The following is a 20,452-nucleotide window of genomic DNA, read 5'->3' on the forward strand; positions in this document are numbered from 1 at the left end:
CAAACACACGCACAGCCACACGTCCACATCACACACGTCTACACGCACACAGAGAACCACACACACGCACAGAGCCACATGAACACACACACACACAGAGCCACACGTACACACACACAAACAAAGATCCCCCGTATAGCCTTAACAGACTGTAGGGGCAAGTGCCGTTAGCGAGCACCTATGAAGGCCGGAACGGTACACGAGGGGGTGGGTGACCAGCACCACGCCCGATCGCCTTTGTCTTCCCAGTGGCGAAGTTTACACACCGCACCAGGTACTCATTTGAGGCTGAGTCGACCTAGGGGAGGCTCAGGACCGGTTCAGATAATCGTCACTGATGTTGGCCGTGAGAGAGCTACACACACAGAGCCACACACACACAGAGCCACAGGTCACACACAGAGCTACAGGTCACACACAGAGCCACACACACACAGAGCCACAGGTCACACACAGAGCCACACACAGAGCAACACACAGAGCCACACACACACAGAGCCACATACAGAGACACACACACACAGAGACACACACACACAGAGCCACAGGTCACACACAGAGCCACACACACACAGAGCCACAGGTCACACACAGAGCCACACACAGAGCCACACACACACAGAGCCACATACAGAGACAGTCACACACAGAGACACACACAGAGCCACAGGTCACACACAGAGCCACACACACACAGAGCCACATACAGAGACACACACACACAGACACACACACACAGAGCCACAGGTCACACACAGAGCCACACACACAGAGCCACAGGTCACACACAGAGCCACACACAGAGCCACACACACACAGAGCCACACACAGAGCCACACACACACAGAGACACACACACACACAGACACACACAGAGCCACACACACAGAGCCACGCACACACAGAGCCACACACACACACACACAGCCACAGGTCACACACACAGCCACAGGTCACACACAGAGCCACACACAGAGCCACACACAGAGCCACACACAGCCACACACACAGAGCCACGCATACACAGAGCAACACACACACAGCCACAGGTCACACACAGAGCCACACACAGAGCCACACACAGAGCCACACACACAGAGAGCCACACACAGAGCCACACACACAACAACAACCGCCATTCGCCACTAAGTGGCGGTGACGTCACCACGACGCTTGTGCCAGGCTATGTGCACCCTGAGGCCACGTGAAGTGTCGAACGCCCGCTGGCAGGAGGTCACGGGGCAGACCCAGGTGCCACGGGTCGACTGACTGAGATGACTGGCTGATGCACCACCTGTGCCCCCTACTGTGCCAACCTGCTGTGCTTTAGCCACCCGGCGCTCCGCTCGTTGTTGTGAGCGTCGCTCCTCCGCCCTCCGTTGTTGTTGGAGGGCGACTGCCTCCAACTGCCCAGTAGCATCCTTCACGAGCCCTCTCCACAGAGGCCGATATTGACACCGCTGGTACCAGTCATCGGCAAGTCCACTCAGCTCCACGTCCTCCCGTATCACATCACTCCATCTCTTCTCTAGCCCGTGCCGCGCCCGCTTAGCCCCCTCAATCCGGCCAAACAAAAGCTGTTTCGGCATGCGGTGGCTGGGCATGCGGGCTACATGACCCAGCCATCGCAGCCTTGCCTGCCGGAGGAGCTCACCGATGGGACCCTGCCCAGATCTTTCAAGGATTTGTGAGCTCCTCACACAATCCAGTCTGGTTAAACCCAGGATGGATCGTAGGCAGGCCAGCCTAAATGTTTCTAACCGGCGAAGATGTTCCATTAGGGGGGTCCACGTTTCGCAAGCGTAGAGAAGGGAGGGAATGACCGTGGCCGAGAAGACCTGAAGCTTAGTGCGGAGCGACAGACCAGGTAGATTCCACACAGCGTTACGCAACCGATGAAAAGATATTGCCGCTCGACTGATTCGGAGTGAGACCTCTGCTGTTAAACTGGAGCCAGTCATAAGCACACTGCCCAGGTATGGGAAACTCTCCACTCTCTCCACAACTGCCCCATCACCGATTGGGAGTTGTGGGGGTGGAGTGTCCGATGGTACAAAATACCCAGGCAGGTACTTAGTTTTGGTGGGGCTGATGGTAAGGCCCCACCTCTTAGTGGCACGCTCCAGTCTCAGCAGCAGCGTCTCCAACTCCTCCTCTGAATGAGCAGCTATTACCAAATCATCAGCATACATAACGTGGTTGAGCAATAGGTAGCCATCCCTTGACCGCACCCGGGCATCGATCAGCCTCCCATTATATCTGTACCATATGGAGATTCCCCCGGTACAGCTATTGAAGGCTTCACGAACTACGTGGTCAAAATAGATGTTAAACAATGTGGGAGCCAGAGGACATCCCTGTCGCACCCTAAGGTGTACAGGAAATGGCTCTGACTCCCGGCCACGAAGTTTTACCCGGGCCCGCTCACCATCATGAAGGTCCTTAATGATCGTGAGCAGAGGGTCAGGTACTCCAAAAGCACGAAGAACAACCCAGAGCCCAGGCCTACTGATGGTATCATAGGCCTTGACCAGGTCAATAAAGCAGAGATGTACGTCTTGTTGGAATTCCCTACACCTCTGCTGTAGCAGACGGACAGAAAATATGGCATCTGTGCAGGACCGCCCTTTCCTGAAACCGCATTGGGGCTCCGCAAGCCTCTCCTCAGCGTGCCTGGCAAGGCGATGCTGAATAATCCTTGCCAGGACCTTTCCCGGCACACTGAGGAGTGAGATGCCCCTGTAGTTGTTACAGTCTGTGCGGTCCCCCTTCTTAAAAAGGGGGACCACCAGGGCATCCTTCCAATCCTGCGAAACCCGTCCAGTGGCCCAGACCGTTGTTATGATGTCATATAGGGCAGTCTGTGCACAAACGCCGCCCTCCCTCAGCATTTCGCTTGGGAGATCATCTCTGCCCGCTGCCTTTCCTGGTCTCAGACTCCGGATTGCCTTCAGTACTTCCTCAACAGATGGCACCTCAGCCAGCCACTCACAGGGGGTGACTTCTTCCAATATTTGAGGCACCGCAGCCTCAGCAGGGTCATCCTCACTTTGTGTCACGCTGTTTTCCTGGCTGAGAGATTTTCCCTCCCCCAGGACCTCACAGAAATGCTCAGCAAATCTGCAAACCTGTTCCTGGGGGTCGGAGATTGGATCACCGTTTTTTCACCTAATGATGGTAATAGGTGTGGCGCTGCAGGTTACTTTTTTGATGGAGTTAAATAGAGATTTGCGATCACGGGCCACTGAGGCAGACTCCATCTCCTCAGCAACCCGCGACCACCACCCATCCTTGCAGCGCCTCACGGCTCTCCAAACCTCCGAGCGAAGGCTGCGGTAAGCCTCCTCATTCTCTGACGTGGGATTCTGTAGCCGATGACAGTGGGCCTGTCGCTTTTTCTCAACCATCCTGAACACCTCCTCTGTCAGCCAGGGTCTCTGGGGAGGTCTGGACCACGTACCCAAAGCAGCCATTGCAGCTGCATGAGTCACAGTCCTAAATCTCGCCCATTTACCCTCGACATCAGGAGGAGTCGGGGACGATGCCAATCCCAGCCGCAAGCGATGATGAAATTCTCGCTTGCAACTTTCATCAGATAACTGAGACCAGGCCACTTTAGGCTGGAATGGGGTCCTGGGTGTACACCCACCACCGGAGTGGAAGAATGGCAGGCGCATCTTACAGATGACTAGTCGATGGTCAGAGGGCAGATCAGCTCCACGGTAGGTCCTGGTGTCAAGGACATGGGCTCGCATCCGCTGGTCCGTCACTATGTAGTCCAGCAGATGTTCTTGCTTGGACCCGGCATGCATCCATGATGTTGTGTGGATGCGCCGATGCCGGAACAGCGTGTTGGTAATTACAAGCCCATGGGCTGCACAAAAATCTAGCAGCCTCCTACCGTTGTTATTGAGCTGATCTGGCCCATGCCCTCCAATCACTCCAGACCAGGTGCCAGCATCATGACTAACTCGGGCATTGAAGTCACCCAACATGATGACTCTATCCCGAGGGGCCACTTTAGCCAGCACCTGTGACAGGAAGTCATAGAAGGCATCTGACTCATCGGCTTTGCCTGCATCCCTCCACGGATGTTCATCTTCGGTGGGGGCATAAGTAACCACGACCACCATTCCTCACCTCCGGTTGATGGGAAGGCGAGCCCAAAGTAGCCTGGGGCTTACAGCTTCCCACACCTCACTGCCACGCTCCCACGCCCCCTTCATTCTTTTGTTCAAAAGAAGAGCCACTCCCTGTTGTTTGGCAGTCTCCTGCCCCGAGTAGAGGACTGTCCACCCCTCATGGTGGCAGGAGCCAGAGCCGGTCCACCGGACCTCCTGAATGCCACATAGATCCAGGCGGTACCGGTCCAGCTCCCGACAGAGGAGTGGCAGCCTCTCCTCCGCAGTGAGCGTTCGAACATTCCACGTGGCCACCCGTAGTGGCTTTTCGTTGTTTCTGGAGGAACCCCGAGGGTAGATTTTCAATCTCCTGGCTCCGCCAATTGGGGTTTGGCCAGGAGACGTCATAGACACCACGCTTATTAGTTACATATTTCAGTTTAACTCGTGGTTTAGTGGTAATTAATTGAGGGTGGAGGGGTTACCAGCCCCTCGCACCCGTCCAGAGCCTCCGTTTAGCCCCTGTGGTGGACACATATGCCATGAGGGGAGGAGCCAATCAAAATTGGACCTCCCCCCACAGCACTGTCCACGACAGAGTTGCCCGTCCGGCACCGCGATGAGGTAGGGGGTTGTTTTTGCCGGACGAGGCACACACACACAGAGACACACACACACACAGAGACACACACACAGAGACACACACACAGATCCACACACACAGAGCCACACACACACAGAGCCACAGGTCACACACACAGCCACAGGTCACACACAGAGCTACAGGTCACACACAGAGCCACACACACACAGAGCCACACACACAGAGCCACGCACACACAGAGCCACACACACACAGAGCTACAGGTCACACACAGAGCCACAGGTCACACACAGAGCTACACACAGAGCCACACACACACAGAGCTACACACACACAGAGCTACAGGTCACACACCAGACTGGGTGCGCCATTGGCGGGCTTCTGCCTTGGGCTGAGCGTGGCGACTGCGTGGCGCCACGCACATGTCCATCATGGTCCACAGCACGATGCCACTCTCGTCCAACTCCAGGCTGAACACCAAGTAGCTGAGGTCAGGGGTCGCGTGGTTCACGCAGCACTTCCCTGTGAGACGGTGGGAGGGGGGGTATCGGTCAATGAAGAGGGGAACATGGATGAGAATCAATGACGTTCGTAAAAATGTGAACTTTGTACAAATAAAAAGTCCGTACATAAAGTTTATTTGAAATATGAAGTTCGTACAAATATAAAGTTCGTACAGATATAAAGTTCGTACAAATATAAAGTTCGTAGAAATATGAAGTTCGTACGAATATTAAGTTAGTATGAATATAAAGTTTGTGCAAATATAAAGTTCGTACGGCGCTGTACAACACGTAGTCGTCGGCTTTCGCGACCAATATAAATCGATGACAATAATTCAGGTTTGTGTTGTGTTGTGTGTTGGGTTAGATGGCGTAACATGTCAATGTGTCGTTAACCCACCACCACCCGACACGGCCAATTAGTGTGCTTTGTCACGGATAACACAACACAATGGTCGGTGGTAATTGAACTTGCCCTGGGTGTCTCGTAGGTCGACTCAGCCTTAAATATGAGTAGTACCCTGTGTGGCGAGTTTGAGTAAGCACGTGTCGTATGCAGTACAATGCATCCATAATAGAGAGTTTTTTGGGGATGGTTAGATCGCGTAAATAAAACTGTGCCGTTAAACCCGCCACCACCCGGCACAATCATTTTAGTGAGGTTTGTCACGTAACACAACACGTGGCAATTTGTTACGAGCACAGCGCACACCGCTTGTGACGTGTCGCTAGTGATTACAACAACAACAATAACAACAGCCACAACAACGACAACAACGACCACAACAGAAATAACAACAATCAGCTTCATAAAACTATTTGCCTAAAACTGAAGCTGTTTATCAATAGGCGCGGTAAGTGTGCTGCTGCTGCTGCAGCTGTTGCTGATGCTGATGGTGACGATTATGATGATGTTAATACTGCTGCTCATGATGATGATGTTACTGCTGCTGATGATGATAATGATGCTGTTACTGCTGCAGCTGTTGCTGATGCTGATGGTGACGATTATGATGATGTTAATACTGCTGCCTCATGATGATGATGTTACTGCTGCTGATGATAATGATGCTGTTACTGCTGCTGCTGCAGCTGTTGCTGATGCTGATGGTGACGATTATGATGATGTTAATACTGCTGCTCATGATGATGATGTTACTGCTGCTGCTGATGATAATGATGCTGTTACTGCTGCTGCTGCAGCTGTTGCTGATGCTGATGGTGACGATTATGATGATGTTAATACTGCTGCTCATGATGATGCTGTTACTGCTGCTGATGATGATAATGATGCTGCTGCTGCAGCTGTTGCTGATGCTGATGGTGACGATTATGACGATGTTAATACTGCTGCTCATGATGATGATGTTACTGCTGCTGATGATGATAATGATGCTGTTACTGCTGCAGCTGTTGCTGATGCTGATGGTGACGATTATGATTATGTTAATACTGCTGCTCATGATGATGATGTTACTGCTGCTGCTGATGATAATGATGCTGTTACTGCTGCTGCAGCTGTTGCTGATGCTGATGGTGACGATTATGATGATGTTAATACTGCTGCTCATGATGATGATGTTACTGCTGCTGATGATGATAATGATGCTGTTACTGCTGCAGCTGTTGCTGATGCTGATGGTGACGATTATGATGATGTTAATACTGCTGCCTCATGATGATGATGTTACTGCTGCTGATGATAATGATGCTGTTACTGCTGCTGCTGCAGCTGTTGCTGATGCTGATGGTGACGATTATGATGATGTTAATACTGCTGCTCATGATGATGATGTTACTGCTGCTGCTGATGATAATGATGCTGTTACTGCTGCTGCTGCAGCTGTTGCTGATGCTGATGGTGACGATTATGATGATGTTAATACTGCTGCTCATGATGATGCTGTTACTGCTGCTGATGATGATAATGATGCTGCTGCTGCAGCTGTTGCTGATGCTGATGGTGACGATTATGACGATGTTAATACTGCTGCTCATGATGATGATGTTACTGCTGCTGATGATGATAATGATGCTGTTACTGCTGCAGCTGTTGCTGATGCTGATGGTGACGATTATGATGATGTTAATACTGCTGCCTCATGATGATGATGTTACTGCTGCTGATGATAATGATGCTGTTACTGCTGCTGCTGCAGCTGTTGCTGATGGTGACGATTATGATGATGTTAATACTGCTGCTCATGATGATGATGTTACTGCTGCTGCTGATGATAATGATGCTGTTACTGCTGCTGCTGCAGCTGTTGCTGATGCTGATGGTGACGATTATGATGATGTTAATACTGCTGCTCATGATGATGCTGTTACTGCTGCTGATGATGATAATGATGCTGTTACTGCTGCTGCTGCAGCTGTTGCTGATGGTGACGATTATGATGATGTTAATACTGCTGCCTCATGATGATGCTGTTACTGCTGCTGATGATGATAATGATGCTGCTGCTGCTGCAGCTGTTGCTGATGCTGATGGTGTCGACTATGACGATGTTAATACTGCTGCTCATGATGATGATGTTACTGCTGCTGATGATGATAATGATGCTGTTACTGCTGCAGCTGTTGCTGATGCTGATGGTGACGATTATGATTATGTTAATACTGCTGCTCATGATGATGATGTTACTGCTGCTGCTGATGATAATGATGCTGTTACTGCTGCTGCAGCTGTTGCTGATGCTGATGGTGACGATTATGATGATGTTAATACTGCTGCTCATGATGATGATGTTACTGCTGCTGCTGATGATAATGGTGCTGTTACTGCTGCAGCTGTTACTGATGGTGACGATTATGATGATGTTAATACTGCTGCTCATGATGATGATGTTACTGCTGCTGCTGATGATAATGATGCTGTTACTGCTGCTGCTGATGATGATGCTGATGGTGACGATTATGCTGATGTTACTGCTGCTGCTCATGATGACGATGTTGCTGCTGCTGATGATGATGCTGATGGTGACGATGATGATGATATTATTGCTGCTGCTCATGATTATGCAGTTACTGCTGATGCTGATCATGATGCTGATGATGTTGTTACGGATGCTGATGATGCTGTTACTGCTGCTGATGACGAAAACAATGATGATGATGATGAATTATGTAATGATGGTCGTTATTGAAAAGGGATGCTGTTGGTCGTACGTTTGTGAACTTCTTTCGCAACCAACGTAGCCAAACGATGCTCTTCGGAGGTGCTGTGGTGACAGTGACAGTGACGACGATGCTGCTGCTGCTGATGATGATGATGACGACGACGACAATGATGACGACGATGACTGACGGTGATGATGACGATAACGACGATGACTGACGATGATGATGACGATGCTGATGATGATGATGACTATGATGATGATGACTATGACGGTGACGATGATGATGACTGACGATGATGATGACTATGACGGTGACGATGATGATGACTGACAATGATGACGGCGACAACGATGACGATGATCATGACGGTGATGATGATGATGACGACTACGACGATGATCATGACGGTGGTGACGATGATGACGACTACGACGATGATCATGACAGTGATGATGATGATGATGATGACGATGACGACTACGACGATGATCATGACGGTGGTGACGATGATGACGACGATGACGATGATCATGACGGTGATGATTATGATGACGATGACGACTACGACGATGATCATGACGATGATGACGGCGACGACGATGACGATGATCATGACGGTGATGATGATGATGATGATGACGATGACGACTACGACGATGATCATGACGGTGGTGACGATGATGACGATGAGGACTACGACGCCGATGACGGCTGTCTGCCAACTCACTCTCGAGCACCACTTCCTCGTGGCGGCTCTGCTCCACGTCGACGAGGAGCTCCACGCAGCGGCCGAGCGCGCCGCAGGTGACACACGCCCCACCGCCACCACCGTGGCCGTGTCCACCCTCCGCCGCACCAGGTAGACGCCGCGAGGTGAGCGTGGGGCAATTGAAGAGGACGAGTGAGACGCTCTCCCCCTCCACGCTCTCGGCGCATCGCTCGAAGGCCGTCGGTGTCGGCGCGGGCTCCTCGGCCCCCCCTTCCTCCTCCTCCTCCTCTTTCTCCTCTTTCTCCTTCGTCGTCGTCTCGTTGCTGGACCCACCCCCAGAAAAAAAGGACAAGAAATGAAATGAAATTAATTATAGCGAGGAGTCAAAAGGAAAATGAACGACACCGGCTAGGGATGATCGGTCGGTTGAATAGTCGAGTTCAGAGTGAGTTTTTGAGCTCCATCGTGAGGATCGAGAGGTGTGTGTGTGTGTACTGTGTGTGCTGAACTTCTTTCGCACCGTACGTGGCCAACCGTGCTAATCGGAGGTGCGGGGGAAGGACAGCAACACTCAACACAAAGACGCAGTTTGGAAATAAATAGTTTTCAATCTACACGTGAAAGTGCACAGCACCAGTGGCCTGATGATGAGGTGGTGATGGTGATGATGAGGTGGTGATGGTGATGATGAGGAGGTGATGGTGATGATGAGGTGGTGATGGTGATGTGGTGATGGTGATGATGAGGTGGTGATGGTGATGAGGAGGAGGTGATGGCGATGATGAGGTGATGATGAGCAGGTGATGGTGATGATGAGGTTGTGATGGTGATGATGAGGTGGTGATGGTGATGATGAGGTGGTGATGGTGATGAGGAGCAGGTGATGGTGATGATGAGGTGGTGATGGTGATGATGAGGAGGTGATGGTGATGATGAGGTGGTGATGGTGATGATGAGGTGGTGATGGTGATGATGAGGTGGTGATGGTGATGAGGAGGAGGTGATGGCGATGATGAGGTGATGATGAGCAGGTGATGGTGATGATGAGGTGGTGATGGTGATGATGAGGTGGTGATGGTGATGATGAGGAGGTGATGGTGATGATGAGGTGGTGATGGTGATGATGAGGTGGTGATGGTGATGAGGAGCAGGTGATGGTGATGATGAGGTGGTGATGGTGATAATGAGGTGGTGATGGTGATGATGAGGTGGTGATGGTGATGATGAGGTGGTGATGGTGATGATGAGGAGGTGATGGTGATGATGAGGTGGTGATGGTGATGATGAGGTGGTGATGGTGATGAGGAGCAGGTGATGGTGATGATGAGGTGGTGATGGTGATGATGAGGTGGTCATGGTGATGATGAGGTGGTGATGGTGATGAGGAGGAGGTGATGGTGATGATGAGGTTGTGATGGTGATGATGAGGTGGTGATGGTGATGAGGAGCAGGTGATGGTGATGATGAGGTGGTGATGGTGATAATGAGGTGGTGATGGTGATGATGAGGTGGTGATGGTGATGATGAGGTGGTGATGGTGATGATGAGGAGGTGATGGTGATGATGAGGTGGTGATGGTGATGATGAGGTGGTGATGGTGATGAGGAGCAGGTGATGGTGATGATGAGGTGGTGATGGTGATGATGAGGTGGTCATGGTGATGATGAGGTGGTGATGGTGATGAGGAGGAGGTGATGGCGATGATGAGGTGATGATGAGCAGGTGATGGTGATGATGAGGTGGTGATGGTGATGATGAGGTGGTGATGGTGATGATGAGGAGGTGATGGTGATGATGAGGTGGTGATGGTGATGATGAGGTGGTGATGGTGATGAGGAGCAGGTGATGGTGATGATGAGGTGGTGATGGTGATAATGAGGTGGTGATGGTGATGATGAGGTGGTGATGGTGATGATGAGGTGGTGATGGTGATGATGAGGAGGTGATGGTGATGATGAGGTGGTGATGGTGATGATGAGGTGGTGATGGTGATGAGGAGCAGGTGATGGTGATGATGAGGTGGTGATGGTGATGATGAGGTGGTCATGGTGATGATGAGGTGGTGATGGTGATGAGGAGGAGGTGATGGTGATGATGAGGTTATGATGGTGATGATGAGGTGGTGATGGTGATGAGGAGCAGGTGATGGTGATGATGAGGTGGTGATGGTGATAATGAGGTGGTGATGGTGATGATGAGGTGGTGATGGTGATGATGAGGTGGTGATGGTGATGATGAGGAGGTGATGGTGATGATGAGGTGGTGATGGTGATGATGAGGTGGTGATGGTGATGAGGAGCAGGTGATGGTGATGATGAGGTGGTGATGGTGATGATGAGGTGGTCATGGTGATGATGAGGTGGTGATGGTGATGAGGAGGAGGTGATGGCGATGATGAGGTGATGATGAGCAGGTGATGGTGATGATGAGGTGGTGATGGTGATGATGAGGTGGTGATGGTGATGATGAGGAGGTGATGGTGATGATGAGGTGGTGATGGTGATGATGAGGTGATGATGAGCAGGTGATGGTGATGATGAGGTGGTGATGGTGATGATGAGGTGGTGATGGTGATGATGAGGAGGTGATGGTGATGATGAGGTGGTGATGGTGATGATGAGGTGGTGATGGTGATGAGGAGCAGGTGATGGTGATGATGAGGTGGTGATAATGAGGTGGTGATGGTGATGATGAGGTGGTGATGGTGATGATGAGGTGGTGATGGTGATGATGAGGAGGTGATAGTGATGATGAGGTGGTGATGGTGATGATGAGGTGGTGATGGTGATGAGGAGCAGGTGATAGTGATGATGAGGTGGTGATGGTGATGATGAGGTGGTCATGGTGATGATGAGGTGGTGATGGTGATGAGGAGGAGGTGATGGTGATGATGAGGTTGTGATGGTGATGATGAGGTGGTGATGGTGATGAGGAGCAGGTGATGGCGATGATGAGGTGGTGATGGTGATAATGAGGTGGTGATGGTGATGATGAGGTGGTGATGGTGATGATGAGGTTGTGATGGTGATGATGAGGAGGTGATGGTGATGATGAGGTGGTGATGGTGATGATGAGGTGGTGATGGTGATGAGGAGCAGGTGATGGTGATGATGAGGTGGTGATGGTGATGATGAGGTGGTCATGGTGATGATGAGGTGGTGATGGTGATGAGGAGGAGGTGATGGTGATGATGCGGTGGTGATGAGGAGGAGGTGATGGTGATGATGAGGTGATGGTGATGATGAGGTGGTGATGGTGATGATGAGGTGATGGTGATGAGATGAGGAGGAGGTGATGGTGATGATGAGGTTGTGATGGTGATGATGAGGTGGTGATGGTGATGAGGAGCAGGTGATGGTGATGATGAGGTGGTGATGGTGATAATGAGGTGGTGATGGTGATGATGAGGTGGTGATGGTGATGATGAGGTGGTGATGGTGATGATGAGGAGGTGATGGTGATGATGAGGTGGTGATGGTGATGATGAGGTGGTGATGGTGATGAGGAGCAGGTGATGGTGATGATGAGGTGGTGATGGTGATGATGAGGTGGTCATGGTGATGATGAGGTGGTGATGGTGATGATGAGGAGGTGATGGTGATGATGAGGTGGTGATGGTGATGATGAGGTGGTGATGGTGATGAGGAGCAGGTGATGGTGATGATGAGGTGGTGATGGTGATAATGAGGTGGTGATGGTGATGATGAGGTGGTGATGGTGATGATGAGGTGGTGATGGTGATGATGAGGAGGTGATGGTGATGATGAGGTGGTGATGGTGATGATGAGGTGGTGATGGTGATGAGGAGCAGGTGATGGTGATGATGAGGTGGTGATGGTGATGATGAGGTGGTCATGGTGATGATGAGGTGGTGATGGTGATGAGGAGGAGGTGATGGTGATGATGAGGTTGTGATGGTGATGATGAGGTGGTGATGGTGATGAGGAGCAGGTGATGGTGATGATGAGGTGGTGATGGTGATAATGAGGTGGTGATGGTGATGATGAGGTGGTGATGGTGATGATGAGGTGGTGATGGTGATGATGAGGAGGTGATGGTGATGATGAGGTGGTGATGGTGATGATGAGGTGGTGATGGTGATGAGGAGCAGGTGATGGTGATGATGAGGTGGTGATGGTGATGATGAGGTGGTCATGGTGGTGATGAGGTGGTGATGGTGATGAGGAGGAGGTGATGGTGATGATGCGGTGGTGATGAGGAGGAGGTGATGGTGATGATGAGGTGATGGTGATGATGAGGTGGTGATGGTGATGATGAGGTGATTGTGATGAGATGAGGAGGAGGTGATGGTGATGATGAGGTTGTGATGGTGATGATGAGGTGGTGATGGTGATGAGGAGCAGGTGATGGTGATGATGAGGTGGTGATGGTGATAATGAGGTGGTGATGGTGATGATGAGGTGGTGATGGTGATGATGAGGTGGTGATGGTGATGATGAGGAGGTGATGGTGATGATGAGGTGGTGATGGTGATGATGAGGTGGTGATGGTGATGAGGAGCAGGTGATGGTGATGATGAGGTGGTGATGGTGATGATGAGGTGGTCATGGTGATGATGAGGTGGTGATGGTGATGAGGAGGAGGTGATGGTGATGATGCGGTGGTGATGAGGAGGAGGTGATGGTGATGATGAGGTGATGGTGATGATGAGGTGGTGATGGTGATGATGAGGTGATGGTGATGAGATGAGGAGGAGGTGATGGTGATGATGAGGTGGTGGTGATGATTAGGTGGTGGTGATGATGAGATGATGGTGATGATGAGGAGGTTTTGGTTATGAGGAGGAGGTGATGGTGATGAGGTGATGGTGAAGATGAGGAGGTGATGCTGATGATGAGGTGGTGATGAGGAGGTGGTGGTGATGATGAGGTGATGGTGATGATGAGGAGGTGATGGTAATGAGGAGGAGGTGATGATGATGAGGTGATGGTGAAGATGAGGAGGTGATGGTGATGATGAGGTGGTAGGGGCTGATTGTGCAGTTTAATCGAACCCCAGATTGAGGGATAACCAGCGACATGGCCACAAATGATGGCTCATCATCAGCGTGGACATTGTTAGCGGCAGACAAAGACCTTGCCAACGAGACGACCGCTGCACCACCACCCTGTCGTGCACGAGGGGCCAGCAACAAACGGCACTCTTTCTGAAGGCATGCGAGCTACACCTGGGCTGTAGCTCGACTCACCTGGGCTCCTGCTCCCCGTCTCGCCCGCGTCTCCCATCTCCACCCCCGCGTCTCCCATCTCCACCCCCGTGTCTCCCATCTCTTCCTCCCCCGCGTCTCCCATCTCTTCCTCCCCCGTGTTTCACGTTGTCTCCTCCCCCGCGCGGCCCCTGCTCGCCCGGGCGGCGGTACACGGCCCTGCGCTCGGAGCGTTCCCGGTCCACGAGCCTCGCCTCCTCGGGGTCCCGCGTCTCCTTGGCCGCGACCCCGGGGTTGTCGGAGCATCCCGCGTCCTGGTCGTTGGTGAGCGTCAGGTCGGTGGGCATGGCAATGTTGTGACGGCCAATCAGCTCCAGGGTCGCGGGGGAGCCCTCGCGCGAGCTGCCGTCGTATGGGTTCGACTCCTGGACCTTGGGGTCGGCCACGTTCTGTGTTCTACCATCGTGGCGTCTGCCAGGCCGGTGGATCAGCTGCAGGGCGAGAGGGTGAGTGCGCGGGTGAGTAGGTGGGTGAGTAGGTGAGTGGGTGGGTGGGTGACTTAGTGAGTGGGTGAGTGAGTGGGTGGGTGGGTGAATGAGTGGGTGGGTGAGTGGGTGGGTGAGTGGGTGGGTGAGTGGGTGACTTGGTGAGTGGATGGGTGAGTGGATGGGTGAGTGGGTGGGTGAGTGGGTGGGTGGGTGAGTGGGTGAGTGCGTGGGTAAGTGAGTGGGTGAGTGGGTGACTTGGTGAGTGGATGGGTGAGTGGGCGAGTGGATAGGTGAGTGGGTGGGTGAGTGGGTGGGTGAGTGGGTGAGTGGATGGGTGAGTGGGTGAGTGGATGGGTGAGTGGGTGGGTGAGTGAGTGGGTGAGTGGGTGAGTGGATGGGTGAGTGGGTGAGTGGGTGGGTGGGTGAGTGGGTACTGTGAGTGAGTGGGTGGGTGAGTGGGTGAATGGATGGGTGAGTGGGTGAGTGAGTGAGTGGGTGGGTGAGTGGGTACTGTGAGTGGGTGGGTGAGTGGGTGAGTGCGTGGGTAAGTGAGTGGGTGGTTGGGTGAGTGGGTGGGTGAGTGGGCGAGTGGATGGGTGAGTGGGTGAGTGGGTGGGTGAGTGGGTGTGTGAGTGGGTGGGTGAGTGGGTGAGTGGATGGGTGTTTGGTGAGTGGGTGGGTGAGTGGGTGGGTGAGTGGGTGGGTGAGTGGGTGAGTGGATGGGTGAGTGGGTGAGTGGGTGGGTGAGTGGGTACTGTGAGTGAGTGGGTGAGTGGGTGGGTGAGGAGGTACTGTGAGTGAGTGGGTGAGTGGGTGAGTGGGTGCTGTGTGTGGGTGAGTGGGTGAGTGGACGGGTGAGTGGGTGAGTGGATGGGTGAGTGGGTAAGTGGATGGGTGAGTGGGTGGTTGAGTGGGTGGGTTAGTGGGTGAGTGGGTTGGTGAGTGGGTACTGTGAGTGAGTGGGTGAGTGTATGGGTGAATGGGTGAGTGGATGGGTGAGTGGGTGAGTGAGTGAGTGGGTGGGTGAGTGGGTACTGTGAGTGGGTGGGTGAGTGGGTGAGTGGGTGGGTGGGTGAGTGGGTGAGTGCGTGGGTGAGTGAGTGGGTGAGTGGGTGAGTGGATGGGTGAGTGGGTGAGTGGATGGGTGAGTGGGTGAGTAGGTGGGTGGGTGAGTGGATGGGTGAGTGGATGGGTGAGTGGGTGAGTGGGTGGGTGAGTGGTTGGGCGAGTGGCTGTGTGAGAGTTGGAAGGAGAGAGTGATACAGAGGGACAGTGAGTCGAGAGAGGGAGGTAGAGGTGGAGGGAGTGAATGACGAGGGAGTGAATGAAGGAGGTGGAGGAAGTGAACGACGAGGGAGTGAAGTAGGCAGTAAGAGGTGGAGGGAGCTCCCCACCAAACTCTGCTTGACGCGTCGCTGCATCTTGGCGCTGAGTTTCTCGTGGCTCATGAAGCTCGTGTCCACCTGGCCGATCATCAGCACCAGGTCCCCGTCCCTGTGGGGCGCAGGGGGCCGCGGGCGACATCAGCGTCTCGCCTTCTCTCTCCTCTCTCGTGTTTTTACGATCAGAGGAAACAAGAAGATGCTCGGTGTCGTCGGCACTTTGCTTCGTTCATCGTGTTTTGTAATGCTGTGCTTTATGTAACCCCCACCCCCTTTTTAAATGAAAGATGTCACCGCTCTGCTCTCCTCTTTCTTACCCCTCCCCCCTCTCTCTACCCCCTCTCTCTCTACCCCCTCTCTCTCTACCCCCTCTCTCTCTACCCCCCTCTCTCTCTACCCCCCCTTTCTCTCTACCCCCCCTCTCTCTCTACCCCCTCTCTCTACCCCCTCTCTCTATCCCCTCTCTCTACCCCCTCTCTCTCTACCCCCCTCTCTCTCTACCCCTCCCCCTCTCTCTCTCTCTACCCCCCCCCTCTCTCTACCCCCCCTCTCTCTACCCCCCTCTCTCTACCCCCCCTCTCTCTCTACCCCCCACTCTCTCTACCCCCCCCCCCATCTACCCCTCCCCCTCTCTCTCTCTACCCCCCCTCTCTCTACCCCCTCTCTCTACCCCCTCTCTCTCTACCCCCCCTCTCTCTCTCTACCCCCCCTCTCTCTCTACCCCCCCCTATCTACCCCTCCCCCCCTCTCTCTCTCGACCCCCTCTCTCCCTACTCTATGTCAACGCTCCCCCCTGTTTTCTACGTACACATTTGTAATTCTCTCTCTCTCTCTCTCTGAGTCTGTGGGTGCGTGCGAATCGTCATCGCGGGTGACCCCGCGAGTCGCGAGGGAGGAGCCATCCAGCGCCTTGACCCCTGACTCACAACCCCCAGGGAGGGCTCAGCGGCCCACGGCGACTTGGGAGCCGCGGGCCGATCTCTTGGAAGGAGCTGACGGTTCGTGACAGTCACCGATTCAGGACCACCGACGACTCGGATTCACCGCACAGTGGCACTGCTGCTCCAGGAATGTCGAGTTGGGGGTTCTGTTGTTGTTGTTATTGTTGTTGTTATTGTTGTTGTTGTTGATGCGGAATTTGTAAAATAGAGCGTGTGGTGCTATCCTCGTTTATTTTAGTTTACTGGCCCCGGAAGTCGCCAGACAGACACGAGCACTACGAGCCGACTCGCTAACCAACCCACCACTAGTAACTAGTAACCACTAGTAACTAGTAACCACTAGTAACTAGTAACTAGTAACCATTAGTAACCAGTAACAACTAGTAACTAGTAACAACTAGTAACTAGCAACCACTAGTAACCACTAGTAACTAGTAACCACTAGTAACCACTAGTAACAACTAGTAACTAGTAACTACTAGTAACTAGTAACCACTAGTAACCACTAGTAACTAGTAACTACTAGTAACTAGTAACCACTAGTTAATAGTTACTAGTACCCACTAGTAACTAGTAACCACTAGTAACCACTAGTAACTAGTAACCACTAGTAACCATTAGTAACTAGTAACCACTAGTAACTAGTAACAACTAGTAACTAGTAACCACTAGTAACTAGTAGATAGTAACTAGTAACAACTAGTAACTAGCAACCACTAGTAACCACTAGTAACTAGTAACCACTAGTAACCACTAGTAACTAGTAACAACTAGTAACTAGTAACTAGTAACCACTAGTAACTAGTAACCACTAGTAACTAGTAGCTAGTAACTAGTAACAACTAGTAACAACTAGTAACTAGTAACCACTAGTAACCACTAGTAACTAGTAACCACTAGTAACCACTAGTAACTAGTAACTAGTAACCACTAGTAACTAGTAACCACTAGTAACTAGTAACCACTAGTAACTAGCAGCTAGTAACCACTAGTAACTAGTAACCACTAGTAACTAGTAACAACTAGTAACTAGTAACTAGTAACCACTAGTAACTAGTAACCACTAGTAACCACTAGTAACTAGTAACTACTAGTAACTAGTAACCACTAGTAACAACTAGTAACTAGTAATCACTAGTAACTAGTAACCACTAGTAACTAGTAACTACTAGTAACTAGTAACCACTAGTAACTAGTAACAACTAGTAACTAGTAACCACTAGTAACTAGTAGCTAGTAACCACTAGTAACTAGTAACCACTAATTACTAGTTACTAGTAACCACTAGTAACTAGTAACAACTAGTAACTAGTAACTACTAGTAACCACTAGTAACTAGTAGCTAGTAACCACTAGTAACTAGTAACCACTAGTAACTAGTAACCACTTGAATTAGTAACTAGTAACCACTAGTAACTAGTAACCACTAGTAACTACTAGTAACTAGTAGCTAGTAACCACTAGTAATTAGTAACTACTAGTAACTAGTAACCACTAGTTACTAGTAACCACTAGTAACTAGTAGCTAGTAACCACTAGTAACTAGGAACCAATAGTAACTAGTAACAACTAGTAGCTAGTACCCACTAATAACTAGTAACAATTAGTAACTAGTAACAACTAGTAGATAGTAACCACTAGTAACTAGTAACCACTAGTAACTAGTAAGCACTAGTAACTAGTAACCACTAGTAACTAGTAACTAGTAACAACTAGTAACTAGTAACCACTAGTAACTACTAACTAGAAACCACTAGTAACGTGTAACTACTAGTAACTAGTAGCTAGTAACCACTAGTAATTAGTAACTACTAGTAACTAGTAACTATAAACCACTAGTAACTAGTAACCACTAGTAGCTAGTAACTAGTAACCGCTAGTAACTAGTAACAACTAGTAACTAGTAACCACTAGTAACTAGTAGCTAGTAACCACTAGTAACTAGTAACTAGTAACCACTTGTAGCTAGCAACAACTAGTAACTACTAGCCACTAGTAACTAGTAGCTAGTAACCACTAGTAACTAGTAACCACTAGTAGCTAGTAACTAGTAACCACTAGTAACTAGTAACCACTAGTAACTAGTAACCACTAGTAACCACTAGTAACTAGTAAATAGTAACCACTAGTAACTAGTTACCACTAGTAACTAATAACAACTAGTAGCTAGTAACAACTAGTAACCACTAGTAACTAGTAACCACTAGTAACTAGTAACCACTAGTAGCTAGTAACCACTCGTAGCGAGTAACCACTAGTAACTAGTAAACACTAGTAACTAGTAACCACTAGAAGCTATTAACCACTAGTAGCGAGTAACCACTAGTAACTAGTAACCACTAGTAGCTAGTAACTAGTAACCACTAGTAACTAGTAACCACTGGTAACTAGTTACTAGTAACCACGAGTAGCTAGTAACTAGTAACCACTAGTAACTAGTTACCACTAGTAACTAGCCCTACCACGAACCCGAGCCGTTACCACCAGCTAGTCAACAGCCACTAAACCTCCTGCCTGCTTTACATCGGAATCGAGACCCTATTGCTCGGTGCGACTCTGGTATTTGACCCGGTGTCCCTGGTGTGTGTCACTGTGTGTGTGTGTGTTACTGTGTGTGTGTTACTGTGTGTGTGTTACTGTGTGTCACTGTGTGTGTGTTACTGTGTGTGTGTCACTGTGTGTGTGTTACTGTGTCTGTCACTGTGTGTGTGTCACTGTGTGTTACTGTGTGTGTGTTACTGTGTGTGTGTTACTGTGTGTATATCACCGTGTGTGTCACTGTGTGTGTGTTACTGTGTGTGTGTCACTGTGTGTGTGTTACTGTGTGTGCGTGTCACTGTGTGTATATCACCGTGTGTGTGTCACTGTGTGTCACTGTGTGTGTGTGTTACTGTGTGTGTGTCACTGTGTGTGTGTTACTGTGTCTGTCACTGTGTGTGTGTCACTGTGTGTGTCACTGTGTGTTACTGTGTGTGCGTGTCACTGTGTGTATATCACCGTGTGTGTGTCACTGTGTGTCACTGTGTGTGTGCTACTGTGTGTGTGTCACTGTGTGTGTGTCACTGTGTGTCACTGTGTGTGTTACTGTGTGTGTGTCACTGTGTGTATGTTACTGCGTGTGTGTTACTGTGTGTGTGTGTGTCACTGTGTGTATGTTACTGTGTGTGTGTTACTGTGTGTGTGTCACTGTGTGTGTTACTGTCTGTGTGTGTCACTGTGTATATCACCGTGTGTGTGTCACTGTGTGTCACTGTGTGTGTGTTACTGTGTGTGTGTCACTGTGTGTGTGTTACTGTGTGTGTGTTACTGTGTGTGTGTCACTGTGTGTATATCACCGTGTGTGTGTCACTGTGTGTCACTGTGTGTGTTACTGTGTGTGTCACTGTGTGTGTGTTACTGTGTCTGTCACTG

The 20,452-nt window shown here is 50.7% G+C and overlaps 1 protein-coding gene across 1 annotated transcript in view; it reads right to left on the reverse strand.

The window, feature by feature from the left end:
• Nucleotides 1–20,452, reverse strand: part of LOC116954507 (uncharacterized) — a 32,840-nt gene that overhangs the window by 5,288 nt on the left and 7,100 nt on the right. The window contains exons 3-6 of the mRNA XM_076052352.1: nucleotides 16,113–16,212; nucleotides 14,273–14,721; nucleotides 9,082–9,386; nucleotides 5,080–5,247 (exon numbers count right to left, since the gene is read on the reverse strand). Coding sequence (XP_075908467.1) covers nucleotides 5,080–5,247; nucleotides 9,082–9,386; nucleotides 14,273–14,721; nucleotides 16,113–16,212 — 1,022 coding nt within the window. The remainder of the gene's footprint in view (nucleotides 1–5,079; nucleotides 5,248–9,081; nucleotides 9,387–14,272; nucleotides 14,722–16,112; nucleotides 16,213–20,452) is intronic.

This window comes from Petromyzon marinus, chromosome 55 (genome assembly GCF_048934315.1).
Source record: "Petromyzon marinus isolate PM22_M1 ecotype Great Lakes invasive population chromosome 55, UKy_Petmar_22M1.pri1.0, whole genome shotgun sequence".
NCBI classification, from domain to species: domain Eukaryota; kingdom Metazoa; phylum Chordata; class Hyperoartia; order Petromyzontiformes; family Petromyzontidae; genus Petromyzon; species Petromyzon marinus.